The 17,038-nt window shown below is 42.6% G+C and overlaps 1 protein-coding gene across 1 annotated transcript in view; it reads left to right on the top strand.

Annotated features, from left to right (window-relative positions):
* The first annotated feature begins 5,920 nt into the window (after positions 1-5,920).
* SLC9A6 (solute carrier family 9 member A6) overlaps positions 5,921-17,038 on the top strand; it is a 54,911-nt gene continuing 43,793 nt past the window's right edge. The window contains exons 1-5 of the mRNA XM_065915365.1: positions 5,921-6,259; positions 14,390-14,589; positions 16,181-16,258; positions 16,533-16,609; positions 16,914-17,026. Coding sequence (XP_065771437.1) covers positions 5,932-6,259; positions 14,390-14,589; positions 16,181-16,258; positions 16,533-16,609; positions 16,914-17,026 — 796 coding nt within the window. The 5' untranslated portion in view covers positions 5,921-5,931. The remainder of the gene's footprint in view (positions 6,260-14,389; positions 14,590-16,180; positions 16,259-16,532; positions 16,610-16,913; positions 17,027-17,038) is intronic.

Genomic DNA, 17,038 nt, shown 5'->3' with positions numbered 1-17,038 from the left:
GGTACTTACAGGAACTGAATGTCATCTGCAAACATGGAGATTTCCTTGGTACTCAAGGAAATAGAAGAGACATACACTGATGCTCAGATATGTTGTAATTGAGTACCTATTTTGGTTAGGTGTTGGGCTAGTGGCTGTCAGTAAAGAAGTAAGTAATACTTGCTTCCTGCCCTCAAGATACTCATGACATGGTATAACAAACATGTAAATCAAACATAATATTTCAGGAGGGCTAAGAGAGAGATTTGCAGGAGGCAAGGAGTGGTGCTCTGAAAGACCATACAAGGAGCCCCTAACTCAGCCTGAGGGCATCGTGGAAAGCTTGCTGACCTTTTTTTTTTAATTGGAGGATAATTACAATGTTGTTTTGATTTCTGCCTTACAGTCAGCCATGAGTTTGCATAGGTTCCTTCCTTCATGAACCACCCTCACGTCCCCCACTCCATCCCACCCCTCTAGGTTGTCACAGAACACTGGGTTGAGCTCCCCATGCTATACAGCCACTTCCCACTGGCTATCTATTTTACACACAGTAGTGTATATGTTTCAATGCTACTCTCTCAATTCCGTCCCACTCTCTCCTTGGCCATCCCTGGTGGTTCAGACTGTAAAGAATCTGCCTGCAATGCAGAAGCTCTGGTTTTGATCCCTGGGTCAGGAAGATCCCCTGGAGGAAGAAATGGCAACCCACCCCAGTGTTCTTGCCTGGAGAATACCATGAAGAGAGGAGCCTGGTGGGCTTCAATCCAAGGGGTCACAAAGAGTCAGACATGACTGAGCAACCAACACTAACTCCTTTCACTACTGTATCCACAAATCTGTTTTCTGCATCTTTATTCCTGCCCTGCAAATAGGGATCAGTACTATTTTTCTAGATTCCGTATATATGTGTTAAAATACAATATTTGTTTTCCCCTTTCTGGCTTGCTTCACTCTGTATGATAGGCTCTAGGTTCATCTACCTCACTAGAACTGACTCAAATTTGTTCCCTTTGGCTGAGTAATATTCCATAGTATATATGTACTGTCAACTACAAATTGGCACTTGCCATGGGTGCTTGCCATCTACCTCTATCAAGGATTAAATCATGTGCTGCTGCAGCTGCTGACCTTCAACACCCCCAAAGGAATTCAGGGTGGAGAGCAGACATGAGGTACTCTGTGCTCTGGGAAAACTGGCAGGTCCTCAGATAGATATTCTCAGGAGGTAATTTTATGAGCCCAATTCATGTATCTCCTCATATCTAGAAAAGCACTAAAATTCTTCATGGTGACGATTGTTTCTCATGACTAGTGGAAACTTCACAAGACCAGCAGAAATTTTTTACAAAAAATATGTGCTTGATTGCATGTACTCTCCCTTTACCAAAATCACATATATACTGTCTGTCCCCACTACCTCTTTGGAGCAGTTTCTCAGAGCTATCTGAGGTGTTGTCTCCTGGACTACAGTCCTCATATTGCCCCAAACAAACCTTACCTCACAACCCTCACATTGTACATTTTTTTTTTTAGTCAACAGTACCATGTTTGGTGACCTTTAAACTGAGTTTTGTCAGATGAGAAGTTAGTTAGGTGAGAGGAATGGGTTGAAAGACTCTTCAGTCAGAGGGAGAACATGGCAAAGCACATGAGAGCACATGAAGCTTTCAGGAAACTAACAAGGAGTTCAGAAAGTCTGAAGAGAAAGGCAGGATATATGGTGAAGAAGCTGTCTGGAGTCAGGATGTGTGGACCTTTGTGTGCCAAGCTAAGGAGCCAGAACTGAAAGCCATGGGGTCAGTGGAGGGTTTGGAGTAGGGCTGTCGTATATTCAGGGCTTCCTAGGAGGCACTAGTGGTAAAGAACCCACCTGCCAATGCAGGAGATGTAAGAGACACAGGTTCGGTCCCTGGGTTGGGAAGATCCCCTGGAGGAAGGCATAGCAACCCACTGCAGTATGCTTGCCTGGAGAATCCCATGGACAGAGGAGCCTGGCAGGCTATGGTCCACAGTGTCCCAAAGAGTGGACATGACTGAAACAACACAGCACGCAGACACGTGGTATATATAATCAGACTTGTGCTTCAGAAAGATCTGATAAAAGTATAATGATTGGCAGCGGCCAAGGCAAAAGTCAGCAAAATTTCCTGTAAAGGACCAAGCGGTAAATACTGAAGGCTTTGCAGGCTATATACCGTCTGTTTTTCAACCACCCAATTCTGCCTTCTAGTCCCACAGCTGCCACAGATAGGGGCTTCCCAGGTGGCTCTAGGGGTAAAGAACCTGCCTGCCAATGCAGGAGACTTAAAAGACACCGGTTTGATCCCTGGGTCGGGAAGATCCCCAGGAGGAGGGCATAGCAGCCCACTCCAATATGTTTGCCTGGAGAATCCCATGGACAGAGGAGACTGGCAGGCTACTATCCATAGGGTCACAAAGAGCCAGACATGACTGAATCGACTTAGCACACACCCACAATGGTACCTGGCCCCTAGAAGAGAAATAATACGAAAGCTGGTATTATGTCTGCAAAGCTGCCGCAGACAATCAGTAGACAAGTGTGCTTGGCCATATCCAATAAACTTTTACTGGTGGACTGAAGTATGAATTGCACTGGATTTCACGTGTCAGAAAACAGCCTTCTTTTGATTTTTTCAGCCACTAAAAAATGTCAAAAGCATGCTTCACAGCAGGTCATAGCAAAACAGGGGGCAGGCCAGTTTGGCTGGCTGACTAGTGGATGGGATTGTAGAGGACTCTTGAGAAACTCGGTCTGAATGGGAGGAGAGAAACATTGTGCTAGTAGTAGAGGCGGGTGTGGATGGGAGGTGGGGGAAGCTGTTTCCTAGAAGAGAAACCTGAAAGTTTGTGTGTGTGTGTTTAATTTTTGGCTGCATCCCTTGGCATGTGGGACCTTAGTTCCCCACCAGGGATCGAACCCTGCACCCCCTGCGTTGGAAGGCAGAGTCTCAACCACTGGACGGCTGGGAAAGTCCCTGAAAGTGGTTTTGGAGAACCGAAAGCATGGTGAAGAAGGAGCCGCTGAAGATGGTGGAGGAAGATGACTCTTGGAGTAGTAGACCCTGAAAGAGGCAGGAAGCGGGTGGTGGAATGCTGGGTGTAGACTGAGGCATGCTTCATAAGGGAGGAGGGAACACCACTTGCACTGGGGCTGGAGAAGAGGAGGAAGGCATGGGCACTGATGGCATACTGGAAGAGACTGACTGCAGGGTGAGGGCAGTGAAGACTGTATTTTTGAGGATCTTGATTTTCCTAGTAAAAATGGAGGCAGGGCTCGAATTCCAGGTGACTTACCTGTTTGAGCTTCGAAGGCAGGGCTAAGGGAGCATAGGCTTGGGGGTGGTGAGGGGAGGGAGGGGAGAGGAAGCTGTGAAGCAGATACCCAAGTCCTTGCTGAATGTGTGAGGATGATCAGGAAATCATTGGAGGACCAGGGAAGGAGAGGGTGTTAGCGTTCAGGGCAGGGTGGGGCAGTAAGGAGCTTGGAATGCAATCAATGGGTAGTGAGTGGAGTACCAGCTCCTCCTTCAGGCCACCTGATACCGGGCGTGAGGGTGCGTGTGTGTGTGTGTGTGTGTGTGTGTGTGTGTGCGTGCGCGCGTGCGCCTCCACCTGAAACAGCTGCAGAGCATATGATGTGCTGGGCGAGATTCAGGGACTGGGGGAAGGGGCAGCTGTAGAGGGCATCATGCAGCAACTGAGAGCATTGGGTACTTTATTCCTAATGGAGGGCATTCCAGAAGGCACATGACAAGGACTGGCAGGGGGAGCAGCAGTGAGAGGAAAAATGGAGGGCGAGAGTCACACCAGACAGTGTTGAGAGAGAAGTATACTCTGAGGGGACTCCAGGGCTCCCCTGGCAGGGGTTGGCCTACCTGACAGAGTTATTGGCCTCTCAAGACTCCTTCTGGAACTCTGCTATAAAGACGTTGCTAGGGAGGGGGCAGGGGAAGGACACAAGTTGCAGGGACCGTGTAATCAGAGGTAGAGTCCGGAGCTTGGAGAATTTTGCTGACTGTAGTCAAGCGAGCAGTCTGTGACTTTTTCTTTTCCTTAAGTTCCAAACACTAAGAGAATGAAAAATGGTTTTGTGCTGGGGCAAAAAGAGCCATGGATTGGGTGGTTAGGCCTGAAGAAGCTGGGATGCTCATTTACTAGGTCTCCTGGGGTGACAGAGATATAGGTCTGAGGAGGGAGGCAGTGGGGACACTGGGAATGATTCTCACTTGGGTTTTTTGTCTCTACACAGCCCAGCCTTGTGTGTACAGGGTAGTATGGTTAGGCTGGAGACAGGGGATAGGGACAGGCAGCCATGAAATTGGGAAGACAGGGGCAGACCCAGGTACAAAGAGGAGAGAATGGGTTCACAGTCACTGGCACAGATTCTGACCCAATGGGGCCAGAACTCCAAGATAAGCACCATTCCAGCACTTTCTTATTTTTAAGCTTACCATCTTAATGAACTGGTTAATGGGAGTGAATCTACATCGGAGCAGCTGGGAGTTGCCTGGATGTTGTTTGTGTTAGCAAAGAGGTTATATGGCCATGAGATGAAAACGCTGGAGAGTCGTGACTTCTAGGCAGCATGATAGGAATTGGATGGATAGCTAGTATCATCAACAGTATGAAAAAAATGAGAAAGAACATGTGTTGGTAGGGGTGAAATGAGCTCATTCAAAAACATTTCTAGGGGATTTCCCTGGTCGTCCAGTGGCTAAGGCTCCACACTCCCAATGCAGGGAGCCTGGGTTCAATCCCTGGTCAGGGAACTAGATCCCACATGCCACAAGTAAGACCCAGCACAGCTAAATAAATAAACAATTTTTAAAAGCATTCTTAATTTTGGCAATTGGTAGGAGTCTCACCAGCATATGCTCACGATCCAACAGGTAGAGGCCTGAAGGGAGAGTGGCAGGTCAGGTCTTGGAACTGGAGTTCATTCATGCAGAAGTAGAAATGAAACATCTAGAGAAAGTCTAGAGAGAACAAAAAGCCCACAAAGACTAATGAGTGATCTGAGAGGAAGGGAGAAAATAGAAATCCACTGTTCTCAGAGTGGTGAGAACTGTGAAAATTCTGGTGCGCAAGGTTGAGAGGCTGAGAACAGGGAAAATACTCTTTGAAGAAGAGAGATGAGATATGGTGTTAAAGGTGGCTTCTGAGCTGGGGAAATCTCCTTTAAGATGGCAGAGGAAAGGAGCAAGAGGAAAAAGAGAAACCCATCACAGCACAAAAGATTTCTTCCTGGGGAGGGAGGAGACTAGAGCACAGAGAAATTTGAGCACAAACCGACTGAATCTTTGCGAGATTGAGGAGTTTATCTGTAAGAGATGACTTACATCGGGTGTTTACGTATAAAGAAAACCGAGCATAAAGACGCACGCAGAATCCTTGCCTTTGAGTCAATTATTTATGAACTATTACAGTGCTATTTTTTCCCCTTTGAGGACACAACAAGGAGAATCCAATTTAAATTAAAGATGGAGATTTAGGCCCTTCCCAAGAGGACAACTTCTTATCTGTTAAGAGACACTGGGGGACAATGTGGAGATGGGTTATGAAAGATCCATTCCTCTTGAGACCTTTAAGAATAGGATCAAACTAGACTGAGCGCAATCTGCCACTGCTTTGATTACGCTGAACCCAGGTTTCTTTTCCAGAAGGCGGTGGACTAGATTCGACGGCCTTTCATTCCCTGGCAGCGGAGCCTGGGGGGAAGCTGATGTGGCGGGGGACAGAAGGCCAAAGTCATAGGGCCCAGCGAGCTGGGAGTGGCGCGTCCGCTTTAAGAACGGCGGCGGCGGCGGCGGCGGCGGCGCGCGCTCCGACGGCTTCCCTGGGGCCCCGCCCCTTTCCCGTGAGCCCTCGGGGAGTGGTCCGACCGCGGGCGGCTGCGGGTGAGGATCGGGGCGGGCGGTGGGGGGAGTCATGGCTCGACGCGGCTGGGTGCGGGCGCCCCTCCGCCGCGGCGTCGACGGCGGCAGCCCCCAGGCCCGCCGGCTCACGCGGCCGCTCTGGTTACTTCTCGCAGTGGGCGTCTTTGGCTGGGCCGGGGCTTCGGACGGCGCTGGCGGAGAAGCGAGAGCCATGGACGAGGAAATCGTATCAGAGAAGCAAGCTGAGGAGAGCCACCGGCAGGACAGCGCCAACCTGCTCATCTTCATCCTGCTGCTCACGCTTACCATTCTCACGATCTGGCTCTTCAAGCACCGCCGGGCCCGCTTCCTGCACGAAACCGGCCTGGCTATGATTTATGGCAAGTGTCTCAACCCCGTGTCTGCCCCGGGCGCTCCCCCTTTCTCTGTCCGCCTGCTGCCTCACCTCCTCTCCTGGCTCTGCTCGGCCTACGTACGGCTCCCCTTCCCATTGCTTCCATTTTCCGCCTCGCCTTTCTCCCGGATCTCCGGTTCTCTCCGTCGCCCCCTCCCCTTTTTTTCCTGCTTCACCCCTCGTTTCTCTGCCTCACCCCATTTTCTCCTAAGCCTCGTCCCCCGTTTTCTCGGCCTCGCGCCCCTCCTTTCCTCTGCCAGTCCACACCATTTTGCCTCCGACCCCACCTCCTTTTTCTTCCGCACCCCTCCTCTCCGCCCCAGCCTACAGAGCTCGGGACCCAGGACTGAGGATGGAAAGGGAGTGGGTGCGGTGCTCGGATTGGGTTGAGGACTGGGGGAGGGGAGGCCAGCCCAGCTATCCGTTTCTCTGGGATGTCAGTTCGTTTAAGGTCCATTGAAGCTGCAGCAGAATCTCTGCTGCTCAGCATCTGACGTTCTCTTGGAGCCAGAGTCCACCTTTCCCCATCACCCAGCTCTTGCTACGCCCTGTCTTTTGGAGGCTGAGAATGAAAAGCTGACACCCGTGTAGCCCAAGTAAAAACCTGAACAAGAAAGAAGCCGAAGGCGGCTTAGGGCAATTTTGATGACATCTTGATGTATTGTACTAGGCTTGTGATATCTGATATGAATACGTATGGTTGACTCTTCTAATTCAGGCCGTGCCGAGGTAAGGACAAGATATAAAGATCTTCCAGCAGCGTGTTGTACTATAGGTTGGTCAGAACAGTTCCGCCAAACAGTAATTAGGAACACCACGCATATGCAGTGCGATGGGTGACTTGCTGGTGGCATAAGGTTATTGACAGATTGTTGAGTAAATGGCTTCAGTTCTTGTGTCTTAGTGTGCTTTCGTTTTGAGATTTCTTATTTATCTTTATTTTTTGATCATAAGGGGAGAAGGGCAAATCAAACCACAGACTCAGAGGCATTTTGGCCTCTGCTGGGGCCTCGTGAGAGGAAAAGATGCATATTGCTGTCTTAATCTAGGATGACCAGGAGGGCGTATATGGCTGGAGAGATGAGGGCAGATAAACAGTCCTTTCTGTGCAGTTCATGAGTGAAGATTATCTTCTTTTGAAACAGGCTTAAACTGATGAGCTTTCAGCTTTGTGTCTCAGACTTGCAGAGAGGTGGGAGAAGCCTTGGCATAAAAAGACATTTCTCCACGCACCCCCACCCCCATCCCTTTCCAGTAAATACAGACTTTCTGGAATGTGCAGCTCAAGGGTAGCAGAGCAAGGAAAGGTAGCTGTGTGTATCAGGAAAATGCAAGAACTCAGACTTATTTTTCATTTGTAAGGTAATAAAATTCTAAGCCTGTGTGCAAAATATCTCTGCTTCCTAAGATTCTTAGATTTTAGACATATTGGGTGGTTTTCATATTTCATGTTTTTGTATTCTATTTGCAGCACTCCTTAAGCTGAGTTAGTCAGATAAATTGTATATCTCTGTTTTATTTCTCTGTATAACAGTGTGTGATTACTTACTATCCTCAACAAACATTTGCTACTCAGCTTACTACGTTATGCACAGGAAATACAAAGAAATATATGATCCCTACCTTAAAAGAACTTACCCTTCTTGGGTAGACAAGTCATATAAAGAAAATAAAGGATATTAAATTCCATTAAATGCCAAATGAGTATTATGGTGTTAAAATAAGGAGCCGATCACTGTAACCTCTTTCCTATAGAGAGAGTATGATAAAGTGGTTCAAGATGGTAAGATCACAGGTCTACAAGTTGTTTCTGTAAGGGGCCACAGAGTAAATATTGTCAGTTTTGTGGATCACACCAATTTCTGTGTTGTGAAAATGTTTGTTTTGTTCTTTTTCTTTTTGTAAACCTTTAAAAATTTAAAAGCCATTCTTAGCTCTTGTACCATGCAAAAACAGACCATCACCGTGATTTCCAGCCCATGTTTTAGAGTCAGAACTGGGTTCCTATCTCACTGTGCCAATAGCTCTGTGATCTTGGGCAAGTTCACCTTCTTACACTGTCATCTATAAATTAGGGACAATGATAGTAGCATTATTGTGAGGAAGAAATGTTTTTAGCTCAGTATCTGACCCCTAAGTAAATGCTCATTAAATGAGAGTTTCAGTTGCATTATTATTGCTGTTATAACTGCATTTTCACAGGTTAAGTTCAGAATGATTCTTTTAATTGACTCAGTTTTGTAAGTTAAGAGGCAGACATAGTATTAATTTACAAATGTCAAATAGGGACTTAGAATTGCCCTGACAACATTTGTTCTTTGGTAGCTGATATCATTAACCTCCTCTAATTCTTGGGCTAAAGGAGAATAGTGGGATTACTGATTTCCTTCCCTGATGTTTCTAAGTTAATGAAAAGTGATGCAGTGCCTTAGTGTTGGTGTTTTGTGAAGGAAAAACAAGGGTGTCTCTTGTGGAATATAAAGCAAAAGAGATTTACCTGGGTGTCAAAGCAGGTTGATTTGCCATGACTTGGCATTCTTTAGCCTGTCCCATTTTCTCAATATGGGCGATCAGGGGCTGTAGATGAACAGCCTCCTGACCAAAACCCAAATCCAGTTTGAGAATAGGTGGGGCTCAGTCAAAGTACTTTCAGTGCCATGAAAATTAGGACATTTTCTAGTCATAATTACCATCTGCCATTTATCTTTTCTTACAACTCTTGTACCATTATAGCTATTATGTTAATATAGTACTTTAAGACCTTTATTTTTTAGCTTTACTTCCAGATGAGAAGACTTCTTACTCTGGGAATGTCCAGATCACCAAGATTCAGTCCACTGATGATTTAGCTACCTAAATCCTGGAAAAATGCTACATTAAAATAAGCCTCTCCTTTATCTTTTTGAGAGGCAAAGGTAAAAAAAGAAAGCGAGATTAAACTGCCAACGTGGTCACTTTCTAGATTGTAATATAATATAGCCTAGTTACAAACACAATGTTGAAGCACCCAAGTGTTCTGTTCATTGGGCTAGTTTGCTTAAGAAGCTTCAAAGTGAGTCACCGTTAGTGAGTTTGAAAACTGCAGTGTGCTTTTAGATGGTATAAAAAGCAAAAAGCAAGGAAGCAGTACTTATTATGCCTTAAACTACAGCATCCAGAGTCCTAAGTTTAACTAATATGATTCATCAATAAATATTTATTATCTTTGATGTGATGTGAGACATGATGGGAAATACAGATGAGTCATCATCCCTGCCCACAAAGCACTTACAATCTAGTGACTGAAAAGGAAGTGTTTACTGAGCATTATAATGTTAGACACTGCTAGATGGTCTCCAGATATCTCATTTAAACCTCATAACGACCCTGTAAGATGGGTACTATTATCTTTCCCATTTTACAGATGAGGAAATTGGGGCACAGGGAGGTTCAGTGACCTGCCTGAAGTCACATAACTTGTAAGTATTAAGTTCAGTCAGTCAGCCTCAGAGCCCCATTCTCTTAGCCCCTTAAACCATATTACCTCACGTCGAAGAGATAAAACTTATCTATGAAAATGAACTGTGTTAGTATTATCATCACTACCTATGAGGAAACTGAGGTTCAATGAGAGATTATCTACCCTAGAATCACAGATTAGAACTTGATGGAGCCAGAATTGATACTTCTATCTGCCCTCCAAACTGGTGCTTTTTCTCCTTCACTATGTTATATTAAATTTCATAAGATCAGATATGAAGGGAGATAATACTTAAAGTTACAGGGGTTTTAAAGTGAGTTGTGAGGGAAACCTGTGAGAGAATGGAGACATAACCACCAGAGAACAAGTTAGTAACATGAGAGCCAGGAGGTGATAAGAAAATTATAGAGAGCTTTGGAAATAGAAAATGCAGATTTTAATTCTGGTTTTGTCAATGCCAAATAATGTTGGGAAAGTCATTTATCCGCATTTTATAGATGAGAAAATAATGACTGAAATTCGTAGTAGTTGGATTAGCTTTTAAGACAAAATCTAACATCATTCTTCAAGAAGCACATACACATATACAAATATGCATATATTTTTAATCTGTAGAAATCTTTATCAATTTTGACCATACTTAATACCCCAGTGATGTTCCTTCCATATTTTTGACTATCAGAGGCTTCTAGTATGATAAGCTGGAAGGATGTGCTGAAATCCATTAAAAAATCAGTTTCCACTATGGGACTCATACAGTGGTTGGGCCTTGGGTCCAGAGGGCCTGAGTCCTCAGTCCTTGGGAGGGTCTCCAGCACAAGAGGGTCAGGGATGTGTAGGAGGGGAGGGACTTGTCTCTTGTGAAAGATACCTCTTTGTGGTTGTATACTTTGTTGCCTGACAATGGTAATTTTAAATGTCATGATATCAATATTTTTTGTGCCTCTGTGTAGGAAGCGAGAATTTTCTGCTTTATCCCCTTAACAAAGCACTCCTTTTGTGTACTTTCTCTTTACTGAGAATTGCCTTAACTCCATGATTAGGATTTGACCTTTCACAGAGCCCAAGTTAACTTGATCTGTCAACTTTATTCAAAGAAATTCTAATTTTTCAGCTGTCTGATGCTGTAAAAAGAAGATCTGATTTTTTTTTTTTTTTTTTTTTTGCAGCCTAAGTAATTATTCTCCTTGCTGGTGTTTCAACTGCCAGGGTATAAGATTTGTCCAAATGCTGAGCCCTCCTCAGGACACACAGTGACATTTCAGCATTGGGTTGGGATGCAGTAGAACCTGTCGGTACTCTTCCTTACACAGTTAGACTTGAGGATAAGGAAAGAATTTATGCTGATATTATTGCTGCTTGTAATGGCTTAACTGTGATTTTTGCACATCAATGTAAGGGGACAACTTAGTACTACTGAGCCTCTTAATTAGGAGGTCTTGTGAGATAGTAGAAAAAAGAGCTATTTCTATATCATATAGACAGGATGACTGTGGAATGATAACCTTTTCTCTCCCAGGTTATGTTTATCAAACACAGTTGATATCCAGCCATCACTTTTTAATTTTGTGTTTTGGAGGTGAGATATTTTCAAAGTGTATCTTTTCCTGGTAGCTTAGTGGTAAAGAATCTGCCTTCCGGTGCAGGAGACATGGGTTTGATCCCTGGGTTGGAAGATCCCCTGGAGAAGGAAATTGCAAACCACTCCAGTATTCTTGCCTGGGAAATCCCATGGACAGAGGAGCCTGGTGGGCTACAGTCTATGGGATCACAAAACAGTTGGACACGACTTAGTGACTAAACAAGATCAAATCTTTCATTTATTATTTATTAAATTTTAAATAAATTTATACCTCTTTACCCATTTCTCCCATCCCTTTCCACCTGCCTCTGGCAACCACCAGAGCTTGTATCTATTGAGCTTGTTTTTTGTTTTATTCTTTTTAAGATTCCACATAAAAGAGAATACAATGTTTGTCTTTCTCTGTCCAACTTATTTCACTTAGCATAATACCCTCAGTGTCCATCACATTGTTTCAAATATCTGAAACTTTTGTTAAAATGTTTTTTAGAGTCAATTGCATTGTACTAGTTACCACTTACTCATTGCTGCTCATTTGAAAAAAGTTACATGTGGCTGTAAGTTGAGGAGAAGTATCCTTCATCTCTGCTGCTTCCTCCATTCCTAGCCAGCTACGGCTCTGACACTCCCCATTTCTGCTTTATCACTTCCCACTCTGGCCTAGCTTCTGCCTCCACTACTTCAGTGAAATTGCTCTTACCAAGGTCACCTGTGACCTCCTTGTTGCCAAACCCAATTGACACTTCTTAATGCTTGTCTTCCTTGACTTTGATGCAGCATTTACTAGTTTTCATCACTTCCTCCTCTGTTCTTCCTATGTCTGTGGCTTTTCTTTCTTAGACTCCTTCATCATCTTCTCCTCCTCTACCAGCCCCTTAATTTTGGCATAAAACTCTGGGCATATATCCATAGTCCTCTTCTCTCTTTGTTTGCTCCCTAGGTAATCCCTTTTGCACTTGACTTCAACCATCTTATGATTGCCAAGTGTATATCACCAGTCCAGACCCTCCCCCTTCCTTGAGGTTCAGATCCCACATACTCAACTGTGCATGTATCACAGGTACATCAAACTCAACATGTCCAAAACGAAGCTGCACATTTCCCCTAGAAATCTGTCCCCTGCCTCACTCACTGGCCCAGCTTATCCGCCTAGTTGCCAAGTCACTTTAGGTTCCTCTTAGTTTTTCATCTCCCTTGCTCCCAGTCTTCTCAGTCACCAAATTCTTCTATAAGATAATACTTTCTAAAAAATCCCCCTCTCTCCCTATCTCTGCTGTCTTAGATTAGGCCCTGCATTCTTAGTGCCTGAATAACCTCAGTGGCCTTCTTATCTGACCTTCCCGAGCTTCTGTAGGCTAGGCCAGTCATGCTAAAATAGAAATCTGATGTCAAGCCCCTGCTTATAGGCTTTCTATGGCTTCATTTTGCTTTCAGGATAAAGTCTAAACTCCCTTCCCCTACATGCAAGGTCTTTCGTGATTCAGCTCCTGCCAGTCTTTCACACCTCAACTCTTGGCACTTGATATCCCAGCCATCCTGAACTATTTATGATTCCCTGAATGGGCTATGTTTTCTCACTCTTCTTGATTGGATATGTACTGCTAGTCCTCCTACCTGGGAAACCATTTTCTCTTACTTTGTTACTTGCTTAGATGACACCTCTGGAAAGACTTGCCTAATGTCCCACTCCCTCAGGGTTGCTTAGGTACATCTTTTCTGTTTTTATAATACTTCATATACATATATATCATGTTATAATTGTTTATTTAGTCTGTTTTTGCCAAGTGGACTGAGAGCTACTTGAAGGAGGGACCTCATTTTCATTTGTGAACCCTGTGGGCCTACTTAGCATAATAGTCCATTCACATATATTAAAAGAAAGACTGACCAGTTAGAGTGGAAGGAGACAGGAAGGTAAAATGCCATTAAAGCAGAGTTAAGGAAAGTTCCAGATGTTTGAGTTCAATTTGCAGTTGAGGTATATCTATACACTGAAGCGTTATTTGACCATAAAAAGAAATGAAGCACTGATACATGTTACAACATGGATAAACCCTGAAAACATTATGCTAAGGAAAAGAAGCCAGACATAAAAGGTCACATATTGTAGGAGTCCATTTATATGAAATATCCAGAATAGGCAGATTTATCTAGAGAAAAAGTAGATTAGTGGCTGTCAGGGGATGGCAGTTGGGGTGGGGGAAATGGAGAGTGACTGCTAATAGGTCTAGGGTTTCTTTTTGGAGCAATGCAAATGTTTTGGAATTGGAAAGTAGTTATCAGTATACAACTTTGTGAATAAACTAGAAGCCACTGAATTACACAGTTTAAAAGGATAAACTTTGTGGTACTTGAGTTATATCACAATAAAGTCATTTTAAAACATTTTTGATCAATCTAGGTTTATAGTACCTAGAACATTGTGCATAATTGAATATCAATATGATGATCCAGGTAAAATTCTAATAATATGTTGATATCATAGTGTCAAAGTCAAGGCTTCTGTTCCATGTTTTCATTTTGAAACATATTTTAAAATTAAAGTCTGAACTTTTAGTATTAGAAAAACTCAATCTACAAACATTGACTTTCCAGTTTGTAAAAAATGTATTATTTGGCCAGCCGTGTGCTTTAGGAATAACTTAAGAAAATAACAAGAAGTTAGGACTTGTGAATTGGCATTAATAGATGAAGGTGGTAAACACATTTCTAACATGATTACACTGTCAGGTTGGGACGCCTTGGAGCATGTACTGTGTACAGATGATCTGAAGGTATTTCCTCATTTTGTTACTTTCCTAATCACTTATTTATATCTTGATCTAGGAATGCAATATGCATTGTTACCCCTGGGGATATTTTCCCCTCCTGTCACTGGAGTTATATTGGGCACTTAGATTTGTGAATTTAGTAGCACTTTAAAATGTAACTGCATTTGGTCTAAAAATGAATTTTGAGCTACAGGAAACTATCATAAGAGATTTTCTGTTATTAATCCAGAGGTATGTGTGGGGTACACAAGAAGTAGTCTCTGTGTGAAAGAAGAGCTTATATTATTCTTTTATTATTTCCAGGTCTTTTGGTGGGCCTTGTGCTTCGATATGGCATTCATGTTCCAAGCGATGTGAATAACGTGACCCTGAGCTGTGAAGTGCAGTCAAGCCCAACTACCTTATTGGTAAATGTTAGTGGAAAATTTTATGAGTATACGCTGAAAGGAGAGATTAGTTCACATGAACTCAATAATGTTCAAGATAATGAAATGCTTAGAAAGGTAAGTTCTTCATTAAAGAGAACCTTTGGATTTTTTAAAAAGTATATAATAGCAGCAAAGTGATTCAGGAGACAAATAATGAATTTTTAATGATATTTAAAATAATCAGTATTTTCAAATGCAGTAAAACCTCAATTAATGAATGTAATGCAGTGCTAAGGAAATTGTCATGTCTACAGTTTGACTTTCTGATTGAAGCTAAGTACTGTAACTGTTTTTGTTTACCTCTGTAATGTTTACAGTTGTAATAAGTGGTAACTGGTATTTGAGTTAAGCAGAATTTATATAAATGTTTCTTTCAATTTGCTTATGGCCCTTGCAGTTTTATAGTACTTTAGCACAAAGCATTTATTTGATAATACCTAAAATATTCCATGAATATTTTTTTGAATTCTTTCTTGCCTTGATTATGTTGTAGAGTGCTTAGTCACTCAGTCCCATCTGACTCTTTGCAACCAGTAGGGCTGTAACCTGCCAGGCTCCTCTGTCCATGGGATTTTTCAGGCAAGAATACTGGAGTGGGTTGCCATTTCCTCCTCCAGGGATCTTCCCGATTCAGGGATTGAACCTGTGTCTCCTGTGTCTCCTGCATTGCAGGCGGATTCTTTACCCACTGAGCCGTGAGGGAAGCCCTTGTGTTGTATACTGAGCACAATTTAATCTTTCTTTGATTCGTAAGGGCCTCAACCTGAGTGTCAGGTACTATACCATGGTGTGCATGAAACTTGATGTAGGTTGCGTTTCAGTCTTACTGGCTCCCAGACATTCCTGGAGCTGCTTTCTCCTGACCCATCCATAGTTCCCATCCTGACGGGTCTCAGGGCCTCATGTCTCTGTTTTCATCCACCCTTGACCATCTGCCTCCACGTCTGCTCTCTACATTGGGAGGACTTGGCTTATACAGCTACTTGGTTGTGTTTTTGACCATCTTTAATGCTTTTCAAAATTAAACACAAACCTAAATTTTACTTTGCAGCTAGAGTTTTTTTCTAGCTGTGGAAAATTCTAGTTCCTTCAAAACTCTAGGAAATGAAATTTTAGCATGGCTATGTGTGTAGCTGCTCTGTGTTCATGCCCAGTCCTACTGCAGCCTTATGAACAGAAGGGGACATCTGTTTTATTATAGGGAGTAGATATTAAAAGGAATGGACTGCAGGACTAGAAATCTGATTTGTACAGAAACTTTTTATATTATGTTATATACCTTTAGAGATGTTACCTATGCAAGAAGTCTGTTTCCTCTTGCCAACAATAATTCTGTACTCCCAAATTTTATGTTACCAGTTTGGGGCCTCTTTTATTTAAAGCAAAGACATGTTTATACTTTTTCTTATTTTGAAGATTTTTACTATCATTTTAACCTACTTTGCATAGGTAGGATTAACTGATTGTTCCAATGCTATCTCCTTGTCATTTGGTTGAGAAGTGGAACACCAGCAATCCTATATGAAATATTTTTCAGTTACCACAGTGGTAGTAGTCTTGCCTTTCACCAGTTTAACATTGAATCTTTTCTTCTTTTTGCTCATTTCATAATGTAATCAGAAATCTTCTGAGGGAATTCATCTAAAAGAGCTCTTTATTTTAACAGGTTACTTTTGATCCAGAAGTATTTTTCAACATATTACTTCCTCCTATCATATTTTATGCAGGATATAGTCTGAAAAGAGTAAGTGCTTTTGTATTTCATATGCTTTAAACAGCCTTATACTCCATGGGCTTTATCATCGCTGGCACTCAGAAATAGGCAGTTCATCCCTCACTTCTCCCTCTCCTTATCCTTTTGAGATGCTGAATTTAATGCCTATACAAAAATTCTCTCTTAGTTATTTCGTTTAATGAATAATGCATTTAATATTATCATAGTACACCAGAATAGAAAACCTTTTCTTTTAAAAATAGTTGGTGAATATTCTAACACAGTGAAACTTTTTTTCTATCAGAGACATTTCTTTCGAAACCTTGGATCAATCCTAGCATACGCTTTTCTTGGAACCGCAATTTCTTGTTTTGTAATTGGGTGAGTACTTGAAGTTTAAAACACTTTTAGCCTTCAAATTGTAATTTTAAAATAATGCATATTTGACTTCTGCAGTATTGTATTCTTGAATGTGTCTAAGGACTTTTGCAGTAAAATATATTCATATAGGTAATAAGTTCTTTGAATTTTCCTTAAGACTAAGGCATTACCATATTTAAATGACATGCAGTATATTTGGGATTAGTCACAAAGTACTAATAGTAGACCCATCTTATTCTTACTGTAGTCTAACTTCTTTCACAGTAGATGTTTTTTCTAAAGGAGACGTACGTTTATTTAACAGATCAATAATGTATGGCTGTGTTACACTGATGAAAGTAACTGGACAACTTGCCGGAGATTTCTACTTTACAGATTGCCTGCTGTTTGGTGCCATCGTATCGGCAACTGATCCAGGTATGTTTTACA

This window comes from Muntiacus reevesi, chromosome X (genome assembly GCF_963930625.1).
Source record: "Muntiacus reevesi chromosome X, mMunRee1.1, whole genome shotgun sequence".
Lineage (NCBI taxonomy): Eukaryota > Metazoa > Chordata > Mammalia > Artiodactyla > Cervidae > Muntiacus > Muntiacus reevesi.
This window is presented reverse-complemented; position numbering and strand designations above follow the sequence as displayed.